Source organism: Megalops cyprinoides, chromosome 24, assembly GCF_013368585.1.
Source record: "Megalops cyprinoides isolate fMegCyp1 chromosome 24, fMegCyp1.pri, whole genome shotgun sequence".
Lineage (NCBI taxonomy): Eukaryota > Metazoa > Chordata > Actinopteri > Elopiformes > Megalopidae > Megalops > Megalops cyprinoides.
In genome coordinates this window covers 7,551,242-7,575,200 of record NC_050606.1, presented here as the reverse complement: position 1 = coordinate 7,575,200, position 23,959 = coordinate 7,551,242, and the positions used below count along the sequence as shown (strand labels likewise).

Below are 23,959 nucleotides of genomic sequence, written 5' to 3'. Positions count from 1 at the left end.
ACAAATGCTATTCAAACACTAAAAATGTGTTATGAAAAAATAAACATACTCTTAAGGATGCACATGCACACAAACATGTCACATCCAGCAAAAACTAGGATGCAAGAATTTAGAGAGGTTACGGAGGCTTGGATTTAGCTAGTGATTAGACTTAGCGAGTTAGTGAGGTGTTTTATCTCAAGCTGCTTCTATGACCAAAGGCTTCACCAACACATCTCAAAAAATGAATCCTGAATACTGCCAAAGGTGAGACAATGAATGTTTTTCTAAGGTCACGCATGATAAAGCACAGTCAACTTGAGTCAACGTCCTGGCTTTGTGTTCAGTTCAAAGAAATGGATTTCTGTTTTTTTTCTAAATCTGCAGATTGCATACCAAAAACCTTCTCCCAGCTCAGAGAGAGGATCATTAAACAGAAAAGCATACATATTCTGCACACAGTATTGTATCTGCACACAGTATTGTTTATGGATTCACAAAGGTCTTACCTTGCATCGGGCGATATATTTACTAAGGGCTTAAATGTTTCTTGAAGGTAGAGTTCTATAGGAGAGGAAACGTCAAAATGAATTTCACACAGATGTGATCTATTACACATAACTTGACAGTCTCAGAGAGAGAATGTGATTATGAGAAAATAAAGGTAAGGATATGAAATGAAACAGGGCAGGCACCTCTCCATGTCTCAATCTTATGCTCCTCTAGCTCGTATATCTGTACCTGGAAAAAAAAAGGAGAAAAAACAACTGATGCATTTTTTTGTGATAATCACTTTGACGATTCTGTTGGTCATGGTCATGGTTTAAAATCTAATCTATAGTTATCATTTAAAATTCATCCCATTGCGCAAATGAAACTGGTTTAAGGCACAGAGCCCTCGGTAAACCATAGTGGATTTAATTGTGTTTGGAGTGTACTAAATGAATACGTGACATGCGTGGTAAATTCACTTTCAGATTAACATCTTAAATTCATAATCCAAAGCAAAAATATTTTCATTTCAATTCTTCCTATATGAAAGCAAAGCTCAACAAGTCCATCTTGAAACAGTATGGATCCAGGCCTACTGAGCTCACTCTGTCATTGATCAGCGAATGTGCATGGATCCCAGCACTGAGAGAGAGTGATTACTCTTCAGGAAGGAACTCTTTACCCAGAGAACACTTCCACCTAAAGCCTGAAGAATTCAACACTGTTGATGTGCTACATCAACACAGTGAAGTGTGCAACAAGAAATGCAGGACATGTACACGTACACACACACACACACACACTGCTAATTACGGGCCTGTACAGATGTCTGTGTACCCTTACATCCCAAGAGAGGATGACCCACCAAAGTGCTTCAGCTCCTATTCGGTTTGGCCACTGCACATTTACTGCAACCCTGACTGTTCTTTATTTACTGCCATTACAGCACAGCGGCTTCCTCCATGTTATTTTTATCTGGTGCACTCCAGCAAATGGACTCTGGTTGCCACTGCTATAAAGAGCCAGGCTGAAAGCCGACCCGCGCTGATGCACTGCACTAGGGTAATCCCAGCACACGGCAGCTTTCCCTGCTTCAGCTTCTCACATTCTGACTTAACAAGTGGGATCCGTGACACTCCCCTGCAGTATCAGCCTGTTTTATTTGGGGCTGCAAGTCCTGAAAACATTATTCCTTTACAGCGGGAAAACCGTGTAAAATGTTCACATACCAGTGGTGATTTGTAGTATCTTTGTAGTATGATGATGAAGTCTGTGATTGTTAACATTCCTGGAACAAAAAAGACAGAGTAGAGTGAGTATAACAGCAACTGTTTTGGGGACTTCAGTAAAAGGGAAGGTTATGTTGTTCATGCCACTTCAAACAGTGTATATAAAATATTCCTGTCAGCCTGTACCAAACTCTTTTTCAATACAAAGGGCAAAGGGCAAAGGACAAAGGGCATTCATCCATAAAAGCAAAACAAAATATTTTTCAAGTACAGATATGAACAACTGAATGATATGAAATGGTTTCGCCTAACTTTCATGTACACCAGATACATATGGGAACCTTGCTCTAACACCCATCAACCATCCATTTAGCCTGAGAAGAGGGGAGCATTCTCCTCCACTATGAATAAGTAAAAAAAAAAACTGCTGTAAATGGATTTTATTTTTAACAGTGCTTTTCAGGCAAGGCTTGTTTTGGAGGCTGAACTCGGCGAATGCGTAGCTCTCCCTTTTTACACCTCACGCCTTGCTTTATCTGAGCAGTGCAGAAACCCTGGAGAAGAAGAAACAGAATAATGGCTGCACCGCTCCAATGACAGCAGCGGGGATACAGGAGAGAGAAAGGGGAGAGAGAGAGAAGGGGAGTAACGGAGTGAGAGGGAGCTAGGGAGGAAGAGAGAGAGACAAAGGGAGAGAGAAGAAAGGAATGAGGGAGTGAGAGAGAGAGAGAGGGAGGGAGTGTGAGAGAGAGAGAGAGAGGGAGGGAGTGTGAGAGAGAGAGAGAGAGAGGGAGGGAGTGTGAGAGAGAGAGAGGGAGGGAGTGTGAGAGAGAGAGAGAGAGGGAGGGAGTGTGAGAGAGAGAGAGAGAGGGAGGGAGTGAGAGAGAGAGGGAGGGAGTGAGAGAGAGAGGGAGAGTGAGAGGGAGGGAGGGAGAAAAAGAGAATGAGAGAAAGGGACAGAGAGAGAAAGGGAGAGAGGGAGAGAGAAGGAAAGAGGGAGGGAGAGAGAGGAGAGAGAAAGAGGGAGAGAAATGGGGGGAGAGAGAGGGAGTGGGGGGGGGGGGGAGGGAGAGAGGCGTCAGCCGGCTATATTTACAGCAGTTTTTCATTTCTGAGAATCTTCCCTTCCCTTCTTCCACCTCACATGGGAAGAATGTTTATGTATCCGTCTCCATGACGCTGCCCCAGCTGTGACAGAGTGCCCCTCTCCACGGAGACCTGGTGCCACATGGGATTAAAATCAGCTGGACTGCTGAGGGCATGAATTAAGGGGGGGGGGGAGGGGGTTGAAAGCCAGCGCCAAATCGATACCGGAGCAGTCCGACGTCAGGCCCCTCATCTCTGTTTGTTCAACACTTGTAGCGTTTCAAGGGAGAGGCTGTAGAGATACAGCTGTATCTGCATGCGTGGGAGAGCACCGGCCTGCCTTCAACAGCGCTCTGTAAGCGATAAGACAGCAGATAGGGGGGCCGCATCCTCTAACGGTGCAAACAGCCGATATGCAGATACTGCGTACACCAAATTGATCAGGTCTGCTTGAGCAAACCACACCCCTACCTCTACGCTGGCGGTTTTTAACTTCTCAGTCAGATAAGTCCCATGGCTGATAAATAAATAAATATGAAAAACAAAAAGCATTTAAGCATGTATGTATTAATATGAACGTCATCGTTTCCAACAGACAGAGGCTTTCGTTTGATGCTGACACAATTAATAATTCAGCCCCACCCTTCTGTCTGCAAAGCACAGATTTCTGTTCTGACTGAAAAGACCAGACAGCCTAAATATAGGACACGGTCGTTACTCCGGCGAAAAGATTTTTCGACAGATAATTGTGCAGCGCAACACTTCACCAGAAGGGTCATTGGATCGAAACAAACGTAATAGCGGATTGTTATCGCAAATAGGAAACGCAATTACGTGCTTGGGTGGAGGTTAAATTCATGTCGTAAATATCGGGGGTAGTGCCGATTTAGTCCGGCGCAAAATCCCAGAACTGAGAAAGGACGTAGGAATAGTATCCCCTCTCTCGCTATCATTGCAATGTTAAACCTGCATTTACCAGCTGGATCCCTACAAAGACGATATGACTGATCTCATTTCGTTTGACACATCACCCGCTTAAGTGAACTGGCCACAAGGGTCCTTCAGATGAAACTCACAGGGTTGGATCGAATCCTGTCTTAAATTACGCTACAAACCGTCAGCTCCAAAGGACACAGAGCCCTGAGTCTGACAGTTCCTGCCTCAGTCCCTGTTGGCTTCGCTCTGAGCCAGTGCAGCCTCCTGCTTTACACAGACCTCGCTTGCCGAGCAGATGGCTCCTACAGCACGCGCTTAGCATTAGCATAAAACACTCATTAAAAACAATGGTGATTACAAGGCAGAGCGCCGTCGCTGCGCGGCCCGCCCCCCCAACGCGACTCCGTCAAAGTCAGACAGGTGTCGGGGTAACTCGGGGGACCCGTCACCTGCTCCTGTCAGAACCTGCCCCGGGGGACTCCTCCGGGTTTAGCTTGGGCTGCGTTTGCAGATTCTGCTCCTCATTACCGAGCCGACTCCGCCAACCTGCGTGTCAGGTGACGACCGTGCTCTAAACTGAGATAACGTATGTGCAACGGCCAGCCAATCACAAGCCATGCCCCCTCGATTGCAGTACGTGATTTTCTAATTGCTGTGTGATGCTGCAGCACACAGTGGGATCTCATAACTATACAAGCAGTTAGGGGCGGTACATGCGCATGCATCTCATGTTGGGGCGCGGTTGCCTTCAGATGTACGATATGCAAGCCTGGCTGAACAAGGCAGGGCTGATGTGCTTAATTAGATGGGGCCTAGATCTTTTTCTAAGCCTGGGTACATTCAGTTGGATGTGACAAAACATTTTCAATTAATTCGGAGGGCCATCTATTTCTTAGGTCCTGGAGAAGTCTAGCCAAACACTTGCCCTGGGTTCACTTTTGAAATATTTACCTTTCTACAAAAAGTGAACCTCAAAATATAAAGAGGTAATAGCTCAAGTCTAGGGTGGACCTGAAACCTGTGAATCTTTGCCACTTTGGTAATTATAAACAAAAACTGGATATTTGTTAGCTGAAACAAAGTGTCTGAATTTTTATGTTCAATGTCACCAACAGCTTAGGTTTTGTCCAATGAAAAAGTAAGAAAGTGTGGTGGCCAAACAAAGCCTGTCTCCAAAACAGTTTATCAGGGGGACTCAGAAATACTGTGCACTGCTACCTACATACACCATGCTCTGTACACTCCTGCCCGAAGGCTGTGTCTGTGCAAGACCTGCTGAAGGTTCATTAGAAACCAGCCAGCTCGTAAGCAGGAGCACCTGCAGGATTTTCCCGTTCATCACGCTGCACGTTTAATTTCCTCCGCCTCGGCCTGCCGGTGCACTTTTTATTTGTGCAGGGCGCGCTGTCGTGAAGCATTAGAGCAGTCGCTGACAGAGCCCCTATCAACACATGGCGGTGTAATGAAACTGACAGGGAGACGATCCTGCTCAATATGCAGTTATTTTTGTAGAGCTCTGACGGCGAAAACAATGGCTCCATCAGGGTGTTGTTATAGGGGTTAGAGAGCCTCGATGGGTCTGATTGATGAAGCATCTTACGCGAGAGATCAGCTCAAATCTCAGCTTGAAAAAAATGTTTGGGTGGATGCTTCAAGCACGCAGCACATAAATGGCCCTTATGAGGCTGAATTAAACTGACTTGGTCCAGCCAAATACTTCCCCTGGGTTTTACTTTCTCATAGAACAATCTCCGGTGCCTTTAAATTATTCATTGGTATTGACTGGAGGGGTTCCCCCCCACACTTTTTAATTTGTGATTCCACTTCAAAGCCCCATCACACTGACACAGCATTACACTAGATACTGATATACTGGGATTATACTGAATATGAAACACAGAGTGACAGAATTAGCCAAATCATCAGAAAGTCACACAGGTGGCGGTTTCCTCCGTCACTGATATCCGAACCCAGCACAAGCTCCTTACCTACAAAGCTCTGCTTTTTTGTCTCCCACAGGGGAGCAGCTCGAACCCCATTGGCCACCAGGGCGAAGAAGGCCTTCTTAACCTGAGGGATTTAAGGTGGAGAGAGGAAAAAAAACTTCACACAGAAGAAATGTGTGAGAATCACGCTCATTATCATCCGGGTTTGAATTGCATATTCAGCAGAGGAGCCGAGTCTTCCCACTTATTTTCACCTTCGCTTCTAACCGCCCTTCAGTCAGGTTAACCATTTGTTCCGAAAGTATGTAAATTCCTTGAGACTTTTTGAAAGGGAACGGTGTTTCTGCTGAAGCTCACTGGGCCGGAACTGCACATTTCACTTTAACACAGTTTATTTTTTTAAGATTCAACACAGATTTCCCCACAGGACAATTTGTTGTGGACATACAGTCAAGTGCTGCTTTACATAAACACTGAAATGAAAACGTATAAATAGTAACTCATAAAATAAACATATATCTAACTGGCTCTAAAGGATACAAACACTCTAACAATATTCCATGTCTCCACAGCTCCTCTCTTACCCCACTTATTATTACATGCACCCTGAGACACCGAGGAGGAGGAGGGGCCCCTATCTATGCAAACGCTGCACCGATCAGCCAGGCCACTGATCAGTGAAGACCACAGTGGTGATACAGTTCACAGTTTCTCCCTCCTGCACCCTGTTTCCCAGGCTCTTCGCATCCTGCTTTCCGCCCCAACAACTAATCCAGAATCAGGCCACCGAGTCTCATCCGTGACCCCCACACATTATCTACAAACATCTAAGGCTGATCTGGGGTCACTGCTCGTGGGCAGAATTCTTCTACACCATTCCTATATCTCCTTTTGTTCTTGCAACACAGCTACCAACCCAAAGTGTCCTTATGAAAATTCATTAACCATAACCACACAGTTTTTGCATTGTGCTCATGTGCCATATTCGGGCGATGCAACTGATTCTGCTGTGGGTCCATGGTTTGATCCACAGTAGAATTCTTACAGGGTAGAAACCAATGGGATGTGACAGGAATCAATCCAAGCACAGCCATCTAAGAGCAAGCTGCACAGCGGGGTGTAGGTGCGGAGGACATATTGACTAATAAGAGGAATGTGACTTTTTTTAACTCAGGAAAAAATGGTGCCAAAGCCCTTTGAAAGAACAGCAGGGCATTCAAGTGGTACCGCTCATAATCACTCCAGTAAAACACACCCTTCATATTCAAAGCACTGTGACCTCCTGAGACCATGTGACCACAGAGGACAGTAATGACCGTCCACCTCATGGTCATTCAAGGAGTTGTTACGCTCTTAAAAAAAGCTATTACAGAGGGCTAAATAAAGGACCTCCTTCCAAGACATTTATTGTCACAACACGCATTTCAAACGTATGCACTGAACACATGAGAACGGCTCATTTAGTTTCGTTTGCCTGTTGATTGTTTGTAGGGCAAAGGAACCTTACAGTGCTGTGACTTCTAGCTCTGTTCAATTGCTCTGCGGTCCTTTGGCGGAGAGCACGATCCGTTCTCTCTATCAGCACGCTCCTCAAAATGCAAATGTTTGCGTCCGTGTGATAATCAAATGAGGAGGGAATGAGCAGGAGATAAAAGCCTTGAGGATTGTTTATCATGGAGCCATAAAATATTCAGCAGCATTGATGGCACAATAACCAATCAAGTGGAAAAAAAAAAAACTGTAGAAAAAGTCCTGATGTTTGGCTGGGGTTCTGAGAGAAATGGAGGAGAGAACAGACAATAACCCTTCATTCCCCAGAAGCCTGAAAACATTGCAGCTGTGACTTAAATCTGGGAAAGAAGAAACACTTTACAGCTGTGACTGCATTTCAGTATGATTCTTGATACCAAAAATGAATAAAATAATTACAACGTTTTTGCTTCTGAATCGCATCATGGGGGTCTAGAATACACAGTGGAACTTGCTATTCAAAAAGTAAAGTCATATGTGATTAAGTGGCGTGTTTAATTGTCTGATATTAAGACAATTTTGTTCCCGGTTTCATTAAACATTAACACTTTCATTAAACATTAAAGGCTAAACTACTAAATATACCAATTCAGCAAGGCAAAACCAGTAGATTTCTGCTGCAATTTCAGGTCTCTCACAATTCTGTACTATTGCAGAGATCTCTGTAGTTCTTCTCTAACCAAACAGTTGTCATGCAACAACACACCCTCAGAATACACTCATCAAAGATCCATTTTGATTAATCTCAATGCTATTCAAACACACAGTACAACAGAAGATAATTTCAAACCTGTGCTATACAACCGGTATTGCAACAACATGATTTAGTTTGGCTGTCAAAAACCAATAAAGAATATTAATTTAGCATTGAGAGACACACCATATTTAATCTGACAAGTAGTCAAATATAATAAAGTATTGACTGGTTTAGCTATTCACATACTGGCGTGCAGATTGCCTGAGGATGGGGAGGATTACACATTACTGACACACCCATTCAGGTTAAAAACAGAAATGCAAACTATGGTTACTTAAGACTTTGGTTCACTCTTTTCAAATGTTAATAAGTATCCAGGTACTCAACTCATTAACAACATTATTTGCGTTCTCAATGCCAAAAATAGTTCACAAAATAATTTACCCAGTCCTACCTTTGCAAATATAACAATGGTTTGCATTATCAAGAGCCTTGGGCTACCCATAACAAGTGATTTTTTTTTTCCCCCACAAACCTTAAGGAGTATGTCCAGTTTGAGCATTTTTTTTCCCTTAGTGTAATGCTTTTATAAAACTGTATATATAAAACTAATTCTGTTAATTTCACACTACAAGAAATTATTTTCTTGCTATCCAAAAGAATTTCCCCTTATTATTGTACTTACTTGCAATGCAGTGTCAAAGACAACTAGCTTGGAGCTGGTCGGGACAATATCGTAGCACTTGTGGGACTTCATAAACCGCATGTATATATCACTTTCGGATTCTTCAACAGCTGGAAGGAAATAAGATGACACAACAAATTTCACTGCAGACACCATTTCATAATCAGTGGACTCCAAATGCTGCCTACCAATATTAATGTGATGATGAATGCTTTTGACACATCACATTCAGCTACTGGACATTTGGTTATAAAACTGTTTTGGCCCTGAAGTTACTGGTTATTTGATTCAATTCCCCTACTTATTCAGTTTAAAAATACAGGATGAAGTTCACTGGATGTCCACACAGTAGAGATGTTATACTATGATCTCAATCATATTTGCCGTTGTAAGAAGAGCAACTCAGGTGCATAATCATCCTGATGATTGTGTTTCCGTGATCCAGTTCCACCAGGTTTGTGTTTATTTTTACTGGTTGTGGTATTTTTACATGCCCACCTGAGCGTGAAGGAGTTAGGCAGGCACCTTCCTGCACACCACAACTTAGCCACCAGCTACGCTGTTTACATATAGGAAGATAAATCTGGGTACATAAGATCTATATTTAGCCAACCAGTACACACTCAAGTTGCAAAAAAAACTGAATTTTCTCTACACATGGACATCCATTATGGCAGCTTCATGAGAATTCACACAAGATTCTATGATTTATTTTTATATTCAATAAATTAAGACTGATATTTTAGGGTTTTTACTGCATTCAAGTTGAACTTTTTCCATAAACATTTAGCTATGTCTGTAGCACACAGACAGTGTTCAGCAGTCATACTGTATTGATCAGCGGTTCAAGGAAATAACTGTGGCATTTATTCACCAAAAAAGAAAAGTTCGAGAGTAATTTTTTTCTTGTGTCCTAATGCGATACAAAAAGAAAGATATTATGTAGAATTTAAATGACTAAATATGCCACTGAGGAGTGTTTCCTAATGCTGACTGGTGAAACCTCTATCATTTATTACATGGATAGTTTGCTGTTCTGTATGGTTTCTCAATCCACTCTGTGTCCAATCAAACAAAGCGTATACTTCCAATTCTGCACAAATACAAATGAGGTGTTCTTAAAATTAAATCCACACACCAAGCAAATTAATATACCTGCTTTGTCTATTAATGAGGAGACGAAGATTAAAAGACTAAACGAATTTGAACAATCTCACACCCTTTGAAGATCGTACTGATGTTAACACAAAACACATTAGCAGTCTTTCATTGATGTGAACAAAATTAATTTTAAAAGGTGTTTGTTCTCTCAAAAGCTTACTGCTTTAACCCGAGAACAGACTCATGTGCTAAATACTTAGCAACACCTGAGCTGAAAAATTAAATCTCGCATAACAATCACAAGCCGCAGCTATTTTTCAATCATCTCCACGGACCTCTCACCCATTAATTAATGCGGAGGAATTTTCTCGGGTCTGTGGACTGTACTGAGCCTAAAATACCTCCGGTTGGCATGGAAGTTGGCATGAGACAGCAGGCCCTTGTCTGTCAGCGCATGGGTACTCTGGAGGTCATTTTCTCTGGAGCCTGGCCATGGTGTTTACAGTGGCACGCTTCTTCTCCCCCCGCCTCCCACGGCGGTCTGACACAATGGGATATTTCTCAATGGGTTCCCCGCTGGTGCCGTCTGGCACGTCTGCGTGGCATGCCTTCACAGTGGCTAGCGCTCCAACCAGGCCCTGATCACATGATCGCATTAAAATGTCTGCTGTCCATTCACTGCGCTTTCCAGCCCTTCCCCAGCGCCATCTTGATTGATTTGCGTGCCAAGTAATACAGCCAATGGCCGGAGTTTGTTGTAAAATGCAGCTGCTTTGAGTTATTGCTAACTAGAGCGAAAGAGAACTCAGGCTAAAAATGGGGTGTCTGCACTAGCTTGGATTCTGCTGAACCTCAACACTGCCAGGGCTAACGTCATATGTGTATACACACCAGGTATTCCTCGGCCTGGGTAGAGATGAGTCTCACTTTACAACATGATGCTGAATGTGGTCAAAGAGGGCCAAGCAGAAGCTAGTATATTTATTATGGCACTGTGCAATATGAATGACAAGGTTTTCCTTCAGGTCCTCCGTACATAATCAGCAAGGTCCTTGGTACAACACATTATAAAAATGAGGGGAAAGGTACAGAAAATGCACCCAGTAGTTGCTATTTCGAGTCCTGTTGATGTAGTTACCTAATTACCTAACAAAGTAAGCTATTTCAATCACCTTGGATAAGCTGGTAAGTCTGCTAAGCAAATAAAACAGTTTCTCTGCAGCCAACTTCTCTAGAATTCTCAGAATTCTAGAATTATGGCTTGGTAATGCTGAGCAGAACACTGAATCACTGCTCAGACACAATCAGACATATACACTAAATATTGGCGAGATCATTTTGCCACCTTTAGTTACTGTGATTTGTTTGTTTTCTAGCAAGCTGGAGAGCTACTGTAAGCTAAATAGCCCAAGTATTTCATTGCACTACATTGTTTCTTTTGAGTCACATTTTAGATTCATGTTTAAAAATCTGTTACAGAAACTGATACCTGGCACTTCTCGGGGTTTTGAATGAAGGGATAAAACATAGCTGAATCGTGTAAGGATTAAGAGGAGTTTAGCACTGAAAACGGAACATCTCAATTTGAAAAGGCCTGGTATAAATGTATGCAACCTTTCCAGCCAATCAGTCGTAATAAAGATTAATTCACAAACAAACTTCTTCTGTCAAACAAATGCCAGATAATGATTTGATTACTTGACATGCTAGCTGAAAAAGAAAAAAAAATCATCATAAACTCAGTGGTCTGATTAAAGATGGCATTCAGATTGCATGTTAACATTTCACAGTTTGCAAAGCCTTCCCGAATCCTTCACAGAGCCTTCGGTTCAAACACTGTGGCGAACGGCTTAATTTCATAGCCCGGCAAGCGCCATAAAAATATTTGCCGTGTAAAGACAAAGCATATGAGCGTTAGGATTTCCCACCAAGCGCAGACATAATGCTCTGGCAGGCTCCCATAAGCGCTCGTCTGCGAATTCAATTACAGCGGAATGGGCCTTTTGTTGAGAGAAAGCCCAGATTAGAGGCATTTTAACTGCTGCAGAATTCTGCTGCAGCCCCTGATTAAATCACGTATTTGAGATGACGAACTGCTGCGTTTTATATCTAAGCTAACCTTGAAACCCTGTGGCCTCTGACAGGATTTTATAAACATTCACTGTTATTAATGTATTATTATTACATTTTATTTCAGTGCATCTGTTAATTCTCCATTCATTAAAAATACGACAATGAAGGCTGCTAAAATATTTATGATTTATGGGGTGAAATATCAGTCCCAGTGACTATAACTGATAGAGCACAATGTAGAGCAAGGCTGATTTTAGAGTGGCACTCAACAGCAAAACGGAGAGAGCTGCTCAAAATCTCAACTTTAAGTTGTTCAATTGTTATGTTACAATAGATACATATACTGGAAACACTCTTCACTTGTCTTCATAACTGAAAAAAGACAGTCCGATTTGAAATCATTGTGTATTTTAAGCAAAATTAACTACCCAGCCATCAGAAACCCATACAGAAAGCCCAGAATCAAGTGCTACATCTCTTCCCATTGCTGTGCAAACCACATTGCTGTTGCTTGCTACTGAAAAATTCAAGAACCACGAATAGAGACTCAAAATGCTGCTGTGAGCCGTAGACATAGCCATAGTCTACTTTTACAGACTTGGCTAGATTGCATCCTACTGCATTTCTTTTGAATTTATATACATTGTGGCAGTGTAGTAGCTGCACGCCAACGGACAGAGGGGATAAGATGAACTTCAGAGAACATTCTGGGTACTGGTGGCAGATATGACCAAAGTGAGAAGGATTACACTCACTTTCAACTAAAACTTTCAGAAATATGTGCACTTCAGTAAGAAACAGATGGCCTAAATGGTTGAAGACAGCCGCCTGCACTCACTTTGTAGGCTTCTGTGAAGATCAAAAAAAAAAGTATTTGTTTCAGGATGTTAGGGATCTGATTCCTAATCATCTCTCAGTTCATTAGTGGGAGAACTCTTAACATCATGGCCAGGAAGTACTTGTGAAAGGAAATGGATTCTTTTCTGCTGTAAACCCGGTTCCTTGCCATTCAACACCCATAGCTACTAAACTATAAGGAACAATAGCAAATATTTTATAGTACTGACTCAATGTTCTAGATTTACAGCTTATTCGGTCTTCCCAGCCTAAGGACCTAACCCAGAATATGACAGTTGACGCCCCCAGCCCCCTCTAACAGTCAAACAGAGTGGTGATCGGACATCATGATATCCTCCACCCTCCTGCTAAGTGTCTGTTGTTAGAGTACCAACAGTACCCAGTTTGCTGGCTGCAGCGTCCCACCAGATCTGATATGAAGGATCTGGCTACAACTTGGGAGATCTGTCCAAAGTGACAGTCCCATTGAAACTGAATTTGTGCATGTGGGTGATGCACCTAAACCCAGCTGTTACCCAAACAAATGTGTACAGGCTTGCTATATGGATATCTGATCTGTGGACAGGATGCATTGGGCGAGAATTACTTTTTGGACAGGTGCGTCTCTGGCACGTATGGTAAGAAGTGATGGGACGTGACTGTTCATGGGATCAGACTCAAGCGTTTGAAGTGCTCAGCAGCCATATTCTCAATTCAGGCACAACCACCAAAGCTCACCTGTTGATGAGCTCACCTGTTCATTAACAGGAGGAGATCATGTGGTTCGTCTGATCCAATCATGGATCAAGGTCTTGACTGTTCATGGCAATTAACACCCCAATTTCACTTTCATTCACACAGATATGAATTGCATGTGTGCAGGTCAGGTGACAAACCCAATCAGAGTTTACAGGATTGCATAATTACAAATTACAAATACAAAAGGCAGCAGGACTGTAAGGCCCCTACAACGAGGAAATAAATGTCAGACAAGTGCCAGCAAGAGACATGAGCCCCCTACACTTCTGTAAACATAAATTGCATGTGTCTACGTGTCATGAGTCTTTTTTTTTCTGGATACACAAGAGCCAGATGAAAAGATGCCACTATGTGAGAATGTTGTAAAACATGGAATCACACCTTCAATTGTTTTGAAGTCTAGGAAACGAAAACAGATCGTAGAGTTTGATGATCTAATCTGTTTTCACAAGATCGTTCCGCGTAGATGTAGCAATCGACAAGTTACCAGAGAGTAAACACCATGACGGGGCACTTTTTAATCACCCAGTGAACACCGATATCTGAGATAGTCGCACAGACCGTCATAGCTCGTCAGCACTGGATCTCAGGGGAAACCAAAGCCGATGAACAGGTAGAGCATAACGCACGTTTCAGCTTCCTTTTAAGTCCAAGAAGAGAACAAACAACCACCAATTGCTCATGCCGTGAACCATTATCATGGTGTCCCTTACTAGCATGAGCGATTCCTCCTTGAAGGGAAGTGAAACATACGGCGCTTAAGCGCAAAGCCGCAGTCCCGCCCCTTAAACTATGTTGGAAATTACCATTAGTGGAGCATGCAGCTTCTGTATAAGAACCTATGGCGGAATCGTGGGGTAAAATGTACGCAGAACGCCAACGAAGCGCAACACTTTCGTGCCTGGGGCAAACAGATAATCGCCGATGACGATGAACACATTCCCCGAAGACGGAAGGAATCCCCCCCATTTCCAAACATTGCAACCATTCACGCGTGCCGGGATAGAGTCTGGACCGGCAACAGCGGGGACCCGAGGATTATGACAAGGCTGTGAATTACAGGAAAATCGAAGTATATAAAAGCCATCAAATCACATTAAGCTTTTTGCATTAGCATGTGGGCAGTAATTACCGCGGTATAGCCTACTATTAAAATGATCGCATTAAAAAGATGTAAAAAGCACATCGACTACCCATTAATGAATTAGGGCAAAGAACAATTCATTTCACTCTCGATGCCTTGGGACAACCCATCATTATACCTGCGTGAACATATACAAACACACCTAACAGAATGTCGTTGCGTTCACTCAGACTAAAATGGTTGGAATCTACACTGCAGTTTTACTGTAGATACTTTTAATTGTTTCAGTATTATTTTTTGTTTCATCTCAAATGAAAGAGTTGCTTGCAGAGACAAACTACAACTGACTATGCATGGTCAACAAAGATCGGCTTGTGTGTGTAGCTAGTATAGTTTTAACTAAAGCCTCCCGTGACAAGTTGGACGTACGATTTGGGAGCTATAGGCACTGCAGTAGGGCTATCTCCGTAAGCTGCACAGTTTGCGGGGGAAAGACTGCTCTGTGGAAACGCACTGGACATTTCATCAGTTTAAACTGCCTCTTATGTTGGCGAGGGAATGTTTTTGTAACGCCACACATCAGAACTACAAGCTTCTAGATATACACGTCTGAATTCATCTAAAAATATTACTCCGTAATAGCCTACACTTCAATGCAAATCGCTGCAAGTCAAGGGAGAGAATGCACTTACCATCACCGTCTAGTTCAAGTTTCTCCAGCATGCCTTCAGCTAAACCGTGGACCTGTGGATGAGATGTAGAGGTACACTGTGAACAGCGAGCTCTCCCTCTCGTCGTCTTCCGGCACACACACACGCACACACACAGGTACTGTACAGTAGGGCAAGGCAGACAGGACTCAGGCGGCTCGGCAGAAGCGTTTCAGTTAAAAGTCATCTGGCCGGAGACCGCTTCTCACACTTGCGGGATTGCAGTTTGAATATGCAGAGGCGATACTGTAACCGCGGAGCTCAGCCGCTGGCGTAAAGTCAAAATTGATTCAAATGGAAAGCAACAAGCTTCCGTGCAAGTGCGCTCGCTCCGGAGAGCGGACTTCGCTAATTGACAGCCCACACTCCTGAAATTCCACTTCGCTGGAATGCAGATAAGAAACCGCCGAGCACGACGATTCAAGGGCGATGTAAACTGAAACGCCTTTCATTCAAGCACTCTTCCCTCGCCAAAACCGTGCGAGAGCAATAGCTTCCGCGGGACATTCTGTCCGCAGTTGCGAACATAAATATTAATATACGGACAAACCCCCACCGACGTGAAAGTGGAACATTCCTCTACCAGCTTGCTGCAGTCGAGCGACGAATGTACTTACTTGAACTCCACCACCAAACTCAGCAAAAAGACGCGCAATCCCCCATCGCGACAAGAAAAGCCTCACTCAAATTAAAAGGGGACGGGGTGTGAATTAAACCGGCAGCCAGCTGTAGACTGGTCTCAGTTTGTACATGTTAACAGGCATAATAAGCCAGTGTTGCTCCTCTAAAAAGAACAAGACACCAGAAAGCTTCATTTAGCCACAGATTTAAATCTCATGCAAAGAAACGGAAACCTGTCCTCTTTCATTCTGGAAATGTACTACGAGCGAGTTCTTGACCAAATTAGGAAATCCCCCGCGTTGCCTGGCAGCGAGAAGCCAAGGATTTCCCGACCTCTATTTGTATTTGGGGTCACAGCAATAGAATAGCCAATCTCTGTGCGAGAATTACTGTTATAGTACTGTACTGCAAGAGTGGCTTCTATAATTATGTCTCAGACTAAGCGTAGTAGTGCATATTATTGTTAATCACAGGATGGAATGTGTGTGTATAATGCATATTACAGAAAAATTAATTACGTTAAAATGAATAACGCTACTCTTACCTGAAAGAGACAAATCAACTCCTAAAAGGCAGCTTGGTTATCATTCAAGTAATAGAAAGAGTCATGCAAAGTGAGTGAAGTAATCAGTTCACTCCCACTTCATCTTAGCTCAGGGCCACACCTCATTTATGGGTTGCGGAAACATAAACCAACCATATACCGTAATGCCGAGGGGGCAGAGTTTACGGGGAGAGAGGGCAAGGCAGGAAGACCCGTCGCAATTCCAAACCAAAGATCGACTGTGCCAGTTGAGTTATCATGTGTCATAGATGGCCTAGATTTTCACACTGTGGTTCCACCCTAGAATGTAGCAGCAATTGTAATTTTGGGGGCATGTCCGCCAGTTGTTCCGAGAGCCCTCTGTATGGATTCTCACGCTGATAGTGCAAAAATGGACACAACAAAAATAACACCAAACTGGCCATTGCTCACATGGGAAAAATCACACCAGGAAGACTAATACTGTACAAACACTAGCTGCACGCAAATGAATGTCCACAGAATGTCTTTGGATGAATTCTAGGATAAATCTGAAATGTATTTCACAGTCTAACGCAGAGGGTTAAATGATACTTGCCAATTCTTACCAATTCTGTCTATGATGAGAGATGTGCATTTTCATATGGCAACGGTTTCACCTGGTCCTGTCAACCCATGACAGAAAAGACCAACTGACAATGATTAACTGTAACTGCAAAATTTAGAGCACTGGACTGTCTTTCACTAAACTGTAAATGTAACAATTCCCCAATGACACTCCCCCATGTTTCCATGGGGAGACGTCCCATGAATCCAAAGGTCGTTGGGTTTGCAGATATTCACAGTATTCCTCACCAGTTTATAATGAGGTATTTACACTGATGCACAACTTATTTTTTTTCAACAGGAATCCATCCAGTTCACTACTAGGGAACAGCTGTCTGTTACAATGCCTTGCCAGCCATGCTTAACCTCCTGCTAACTTGTGCTGACTATTGCTATGGAGCAAGCAGATGTAATTTGCTTGCTTTTTATTTGCATACTTTGGTTTCAAGTGACACACAGGTGGCAAAAACACATGTCTTTCATTCATGTGCACATACGAGTGTGCAAAGCAGTGCCAATGGTTTAAGTTGCTCCAAGGTCATGGCAATACCAAATACACTGGTAAGCGGCCTGCATGCTGACCTAATGTCCCCCCACAGTCAGAAAACCAACAGTCTGATACAGGAGGGGGAAAGGTGCAGAACTTCATTCTGTTGGGAGTTTTAAAACTGGTAGGTCTGATGGGTTTAAAACTGGGAGGTCTCAACAGAGACCAGCAATCGAGCCAAGGTCCACGGAAAAAAATGAAGGAACTAAAAAAAAAAAAAAAAATAAAGTCACAAAAATCCAAAAATGGTAAAAACAGCTATGTTGCCTGTGTGGCCTGTGTGAGCACTGCCGCTAGTTCAATTGTTTTTCCTAGTGAAATAAAAAGTCCCATCATTAGAAACTTAATCTGCAGTGTGTGGTTATGAAAATTTGAAATCCATACTTCGTTAAATTTTCCTGAGGAAAAACACCTCCAAGTTTACTCACACATCTTGGCGCGTGTTTAACTCTCATACATAAGAGTACGTGTTAATTATTGGACCAGGCAAGCATGCTAGTTAGCATAAGAGTAAACTACAATATGAAAAACTGAGCATGTATTCACTGGCCAGAGTTTGGCTCACGAGGCATTCTGCCCCAGTGAACTGACAGATGTCAATTACACACTGAATCACAAGGAACAGCAAGAGACAAGCTAAAAGGTCCTGACAGGCAAAGCCGGCAGAGCCAACAATGTTTGTTATCATTTGTTAAAGGATGTCAGGTCAGTGTGCGAGCACGTTTATGTCTTCAAGGCTGCATTAGGTTGTTACATTTGATTGCTTTACAGCTTCATCATTAAACATCTCCACTAAGTACAAACTAAATCTATTACTGTTTTAGAAGTGATTCATTGTGATAGGAGACACAGACACGGAGATAAAATTCCCAGAAAAGCACTGATGTCAACAACTGATTAGGTAATTGAGTTTTTACAGCAACAGTTCGACCATTCATCTTGATGAACTTCAATTACCAAAAACCGACAACCTTTTAAAGCAATTTTATACAGATCTGTCCTCTATCATTTCGTGAATGGCTACATGGGGTAAGGATGATGCATTGTAATTTAACAGCACAACTCCATGCCCAGAGCCTGTTACACTGTGTGCTGTGTGACAACACTGTGTACTCAAATCATTTCAGAGGGAATTCTGGGAAAACCTGTTTTATGGGCTTCTATGCATCATATAATCCACATTACAATTTTATCACACCTGCAGGGTAATGTCTCTTCAGTTATTCTACTGGCAGCGTTACAAACCTCCTGAGTTTATGCTTCAGTTAACTCTTGGCTTTTATTTTTAGTCCGAGTCGGAACTGTAATTCTACAACCTTCATAATGTCAAAGGCTAATGTCTATCATTTGAACATTTACCATATAAAAGCCACAATCCCAAATGATCAAATTCCTGTGGGACTTGATATGGTCAGAACGTTTATTTCATACCAATGCATGGAAAGCTATTTTCCATGTTAATAGCTGCCCTTATGGAGAAGAAAAAAGAACAAAAAAATCATGACATGGTCCCAAAGTAAAATGGTCTGCAAACATAGCAGGACAGTATGGGACTTCCTTGAGGAGTCAAGACTCCAAGTCCTCCAACAGACACATCTCCTGCACAGACATGTTGATGAAGGTCAGGAATTTGCCCATAGCTCTACCTTATCTTTAACATCACCCATTTCAAGAGATATCTCTAGTGAGGCTGTATGAAAGAGAACCAAGAGATGGAGCATGGCAGAGAGTGATGTTTACTTTTAATTTTAACTTTTACTTTAATGTTGAAGATATGAGATGCATTTCTGTCCAGCTGCCAGCCTTCCTCCAAAGGAGAAAATATCTGTCTGCACAGGTATATAATGCAAACTCTAGCTGTGGAAAGCTTGGACAGCAATCGAAAAGTACTGTAATGCACAGTACATGGAAATAAACATGACAGATTCTGCCTCCCCATGGGACTTTCAGGCATCGTGTGTGAGGATGTCTATCACCTGCCAAACCAGACTGACGTCAAACAACTGGAATGTCCATTTTCATTGCTTGTAAAGAACTGCAGCTTCAAATTAATTAATGCAGCAAATCCGTGAGATCTATCTATTGGCAGCGTAGAGTGGGTGAGAAGAAGGCATGAAACTAGCATAACTTTTGGCGGCAGTGTAGCATAGTGGTTAAGGAGCAGGACTCATAACCGAAAGGTTGCTGGTTGGATTCCCCGCTGGGACACTGCTGCTGTATCCTTGGGCAAGGAACATTATACACAACTGCCTCAGTAAATATCCAGCTGTATAAATGGGTTACATTGTTAAAAAAAACTGTAACAGATGTAAGTGGCTCTGGATAATGTAATAATGTTAATCTATAATGAAATAAATCATAACAGGACAAATTCCTGCAATGCTTTTTTGTGCTTTACAAGATGCGTCCTGTTGGGCTGTGATAGAAAACGGACCCCATCATAGCGCTGAGGTGTTGTAAAGCCCCGGTGCCCAAGGTTCTCGGATTACTTCCTGGACTGCAAATCACTGCAGCAGAGGAGGCTGGCGATCTCGACCCCCCGAGGCAGCCACCGGAACACAATGCCAGCGCATTACACAGCAACTCTCACGCCAGCGCCCAAGGCGCGGTCGTATATCTGCCTGACGTGGGCGGGGATCACATTTGGTCGCATTATTGCAGGAAACGCCGAAGGCAGCGGCGCAAGCGGCAGGCGCATTTGTGCGGGAGCATTTCAGGCCGTTTGGGATTCTTTGGAGGAATGGGATGTCAGGGGTTCTTTAATACTTTGGGTCATCTTGAGGTTGACGTTAGACAAAAATGGTGGCGGTGGTGGGAGGTGTAGTTAGGGGTGACGCTTAGGAGTCCTAATGCCTTGAAGGAAGAACAGTGACACAGTAGCATGTCTGCCAAGGGAATGAAAAGGGGGGGGGGGGGGGAGAAGTTTGGGTGAATTGCGACCACAACGATGAAGCCTGTTTGCCAGATGTGTAATGGACTTGAAACTTGAAAGGAGCCACGGTTCAGTTTCTATATAAGGACTATATACATGTTTTAGAAATAGCCAACAGTGGCAAGATCCAAGGCCGGGTGGCTCATCTTTGTGGCTTGAAGTGGGGTATAGTGGCAAGGAGCAGGACTCATACTGTAAGCTGTGTCAGTTATTCTAGATTACATTTGCTTTGCAGATGCCATAATTTAAATATAATTTACTGATGTACAAGTGACTGGACATGTTACCAGTCCATCATAGGGCCCCAGGACCAATCTACATCTTTTAATGCTGATTAGTAAGCAGAGAGGACAGGGGTACCATACCAATGTCTTTGCTATGCCCTGGCTTGAATCCACCAGCTTCTGTAGAAAATATTTAAAAAATAAGGTCAATTTACAAGAGTAAGGAATATTAACTTCTTTAACAACTATTCTTGCTAGACTGAAATCACAGAGCAGCTGTCAAAATGCAAGTCTGTAGTTACGGTGCAAAAATACAAAAGATTTATTGTTGAACACTCTTAAACAGAACAAACAGAATTCTAAATAAATAGAGGTAGGTAAAATAAACAGAAGATAAGGAGTCATAAATTATTAAAATGCTATCATTTGTACACTAAAAATGACTAACGTACTAAAGAGGGAGAGAGCCCGGGACAGGCACAGCATGTGAAATCTCGCCACACTTTTAATCCCACAGGAATGCCGTCTATCATATTCTGGCTGCTTTATATTCTTGGCCTGTACCAGCACTAAGGAAGCTGAGATCACCGAACCGCCATCTGCATCAGGGGCAACGTGCTGGGAGATGGTGGCAGAGCAATTCTGATTCCTCCCGATTCCCTCAGGTTCTTGAAAGAAAGTGGGTAACTACTAGGGATGTAGTGGCAGTGTACCATAGTGGTAGGGAGCAGGGCTCGTAACTGAAAAGTTGCTGTTCGATTCCCTGCTGGGGCATCACTGCCTGGACAAGGTACCCATCCCAGAACTGCCTCAGTAAAATCAAGCTGTATAAACAGGTTACAGTTTTACATGTTATCCATCTAAGTCACTCTGGATAAGAGCGTCTGCTAAATGACAATGATGTAATGTAATGCAATGATGTAAGCAGAGTAGGCACATCTGTTTTAAAAAGCAGGGTTCCCTCTGGTCTCCTTGGCCCATTCAGAGCCTAAATATTACTGAAGACTGCTATGAATATGCACTGAATATCATTTTTCAAAAAAAAAAGTGCACATCCGGTGTGGCGAGCAGCATTCAAAACAAATGCTACTGGTGGCCCTGGTGAGATGTATTATTGAGGCGACAGGAAGATTTGCGATGATATAATGCGGCAGGAGAGACAGGCATGAAGAAATGGATGAAGGCACAAAATGATCCAAGCTTGGCCATTTATTGCATGGCTGCATGAACTTGAATTCTCCCGCCAGCCGCCCCAATGTATCACGTACATTACAGACATGCAGGATAACGCCAGTCTGTTGTAAAAATAAAACCCCTCTTTCTACCCCCTTTGTTTGTCCATAAATACTGTATACACACTCTTTCCTTAGAATATTCTGGAAATGCCATTTCTCGCTGACAGAACGCTCTAATGCAATCTGTTGATACATGCCGGTTTTATAGCGGCGGTGGGGGCTGGGGAAGTCGTTAAAACCTGACGAGTCTCATCCGCGCTCCTTCGATATCGCGCTGATCTCCCGAATGGCTTTTTTTGATTTATCGACAATTGGGTTTTGAGGATCCATCATATCGAGTGCTGAATTCAGCATGCTTCCGTAGGCACCAGCGTTTTCTGATAAAGTGCTCCGTAATGAGCTTTGACTTTAGCATTCCGTCCACACCGTGGGACACTGCCAGACCTAGCGCATGCAGGACCGCAGCCTTAGGTGCGTGGCTCAGCTGACGGTGAGGAGAACGGACCAACTCCCGCTGACTCCGAGGGCTGTCGCACCCTGCTATAACAGGTTCTTTTCAGTGAAAGGCACTCTGTTAAAAGCTGAAAAAGTCCTTTGTGTTTACCAAAACTGCAACCTCACTCACGAATGAGACTGCCAAGTAGTACAGCCCATACTGGGGAGCCATTTCCTCAAACTAATGGGGCCGCATTCTTCAGAAAAGGCTAAAGATTAGCAGGAAATTAAACTGGTGATTTTCCAACATTACTTACCTGTATGGGGAGATGGAAACAGTGCAACTGGAACTACAGCCACTTTATAGTCAAACCAGCTTGGACTGAAACAATATTTGATGTTTCTGAACAAGCGTTTGATGTTTTCCATTACATGGCACGTTACATACTGTATATTTGTGTAATTTCTGCAAAGCAATGACCATGAAATTCCAGGTGCCAGAATATTTGTGTGAAAGGACGATGCATCATCTTCAGACTACACTGCAAGCATAGGTGTGAGCAGTACAATGAACAGACTAATGTGCAAGCAGTGGGCAGCAGAGTGGCACGGTGATAAGGAGCAGGGCTTGTAACCAAAACGTTGCTGGGTTGATTCCCTGCTGGGGCACTGCTGTTGTACCCTTGGGTAAGGGACCCACAATTGCCTCAGAAATTATTCAGATGTATAAATGGATAAAATTTTAACCTATGTAAGCTGCTCTGCATAAGAGAGTCTGTTAAATGACAATAATATAATATGTTTTGCACATTACATTATTGCAGACTTAATGTGTTTAATTTGGACATTTGAGGGGATGCTACATGTAGAATCAACTTTGATGTGTTGTAATGATGCAAAGCTGTTTGAAATGTCTTTAGTTTGCTTCCAGCTTGGATCATTCACAATTTTCTGTTTGTCCTTGCTCGATTATTTCCTAACGTGGAAAAGCCGCTCATGAAATTAAGCATTAACATCTCATTACTTTAACGGCAAGCATTCAGTTCTGAAAGACAGGCATTACATAGTCCGTTGACTCAGCATTGATCGGGCTGGTTTGTGAGGGTTCAGACAGACCTGTGTTTTGGGTGCAGCGCCTGCAGGCCGTGAGGTAGAGATGGGGATGGCCGAGGGGATGGGAGGTTTGCTGGACAGCAGGGACAGGCGCTGGCCAGCCTCTGACGGTGAGGAGAAGGAGCGCATGCGCACCGCCGGCCGCTCCGGCTCCGCCTTGGGGGCCTCCAGGGGGAACGTGGGCTGTTTGGTCACTTGCGTCGGAGTTGTAGGTGGCGAGGAGAGCCCCGATGCTGTGGAGGTCAAAGGGCAGGAAGTTAGGATTTGACTAGAAAAGAAAACAAACATTCCTTCTCACTTTTCAGTATTTAGTGTTTGGAACAGACAACGTTTCACCCATGTTTGTATTCACTGGGTACTGGGATTACAGTTTCCCCAAAGAAATGCATATTTTACTGTCGATTCTGATTGGTGTCCTGTAAACACACACACACACACACACACACACACACACACACACACACACACACACACACACACACACACATGCACACACATGCTCACACACACACACACACACACACACACACACACACACACGCACACACATGCTCACACACACTTTCTCTTCCCCCCTCC

The 23,959-nt window shown here is 43.3% G+C and overlaps 1 protein-coding gene across 2 annotated transcripts in view; it reads right to left on the bottom strand.

Moving 5' to 3' along the window:
• The window catches only part of LOC118770978 (5'-AMP-activated protein kinase subunit gamma-2), a 79,789-nt gene that overhangs the window by 5,844 nt on the left and 49,986 nt on the right, over positions 1 to 23,959 (bottom strand). Inside the window, exons 4-10 of one of the 2 annotated variants that reach the window (XM_036518782.1) lie at positions 23,384 to 23,613; positions 15,127 to 15,178; positions 8,581 to 8,690; positions 5,711 to 5,792; positions 1,701 to 1,759; positions 675 to 720; positions 489 to 543 (exon numbers count right to left, since the gene is read on the bottom strand). In XM_036518782.1, the coding sequence (XP_036374675.1) occupies positions 489 to 543; positions 675 to 720; positions 1,701 to 1,759; positions 5,711 to 5,792; positions 8,581 to 8,690; positions 15,127 to 15,178; positions 23,384 to 23,613 (634 nt within the window). Of the gene's footprint in view, positions 1 to 488; positions 544 to 674; positions 721 to 1,700; positions 1,760 to 5,710; positions 5,793 to 8,580; positions 8,691 to 15,126; positions 15,179 to 16,309; positions 16,350 to 23,383; positions 23,614 to 23,959 lie in introns of those variants that run through there. The other variant, XM_036518783.1, reaches the window with a different exon arrangement.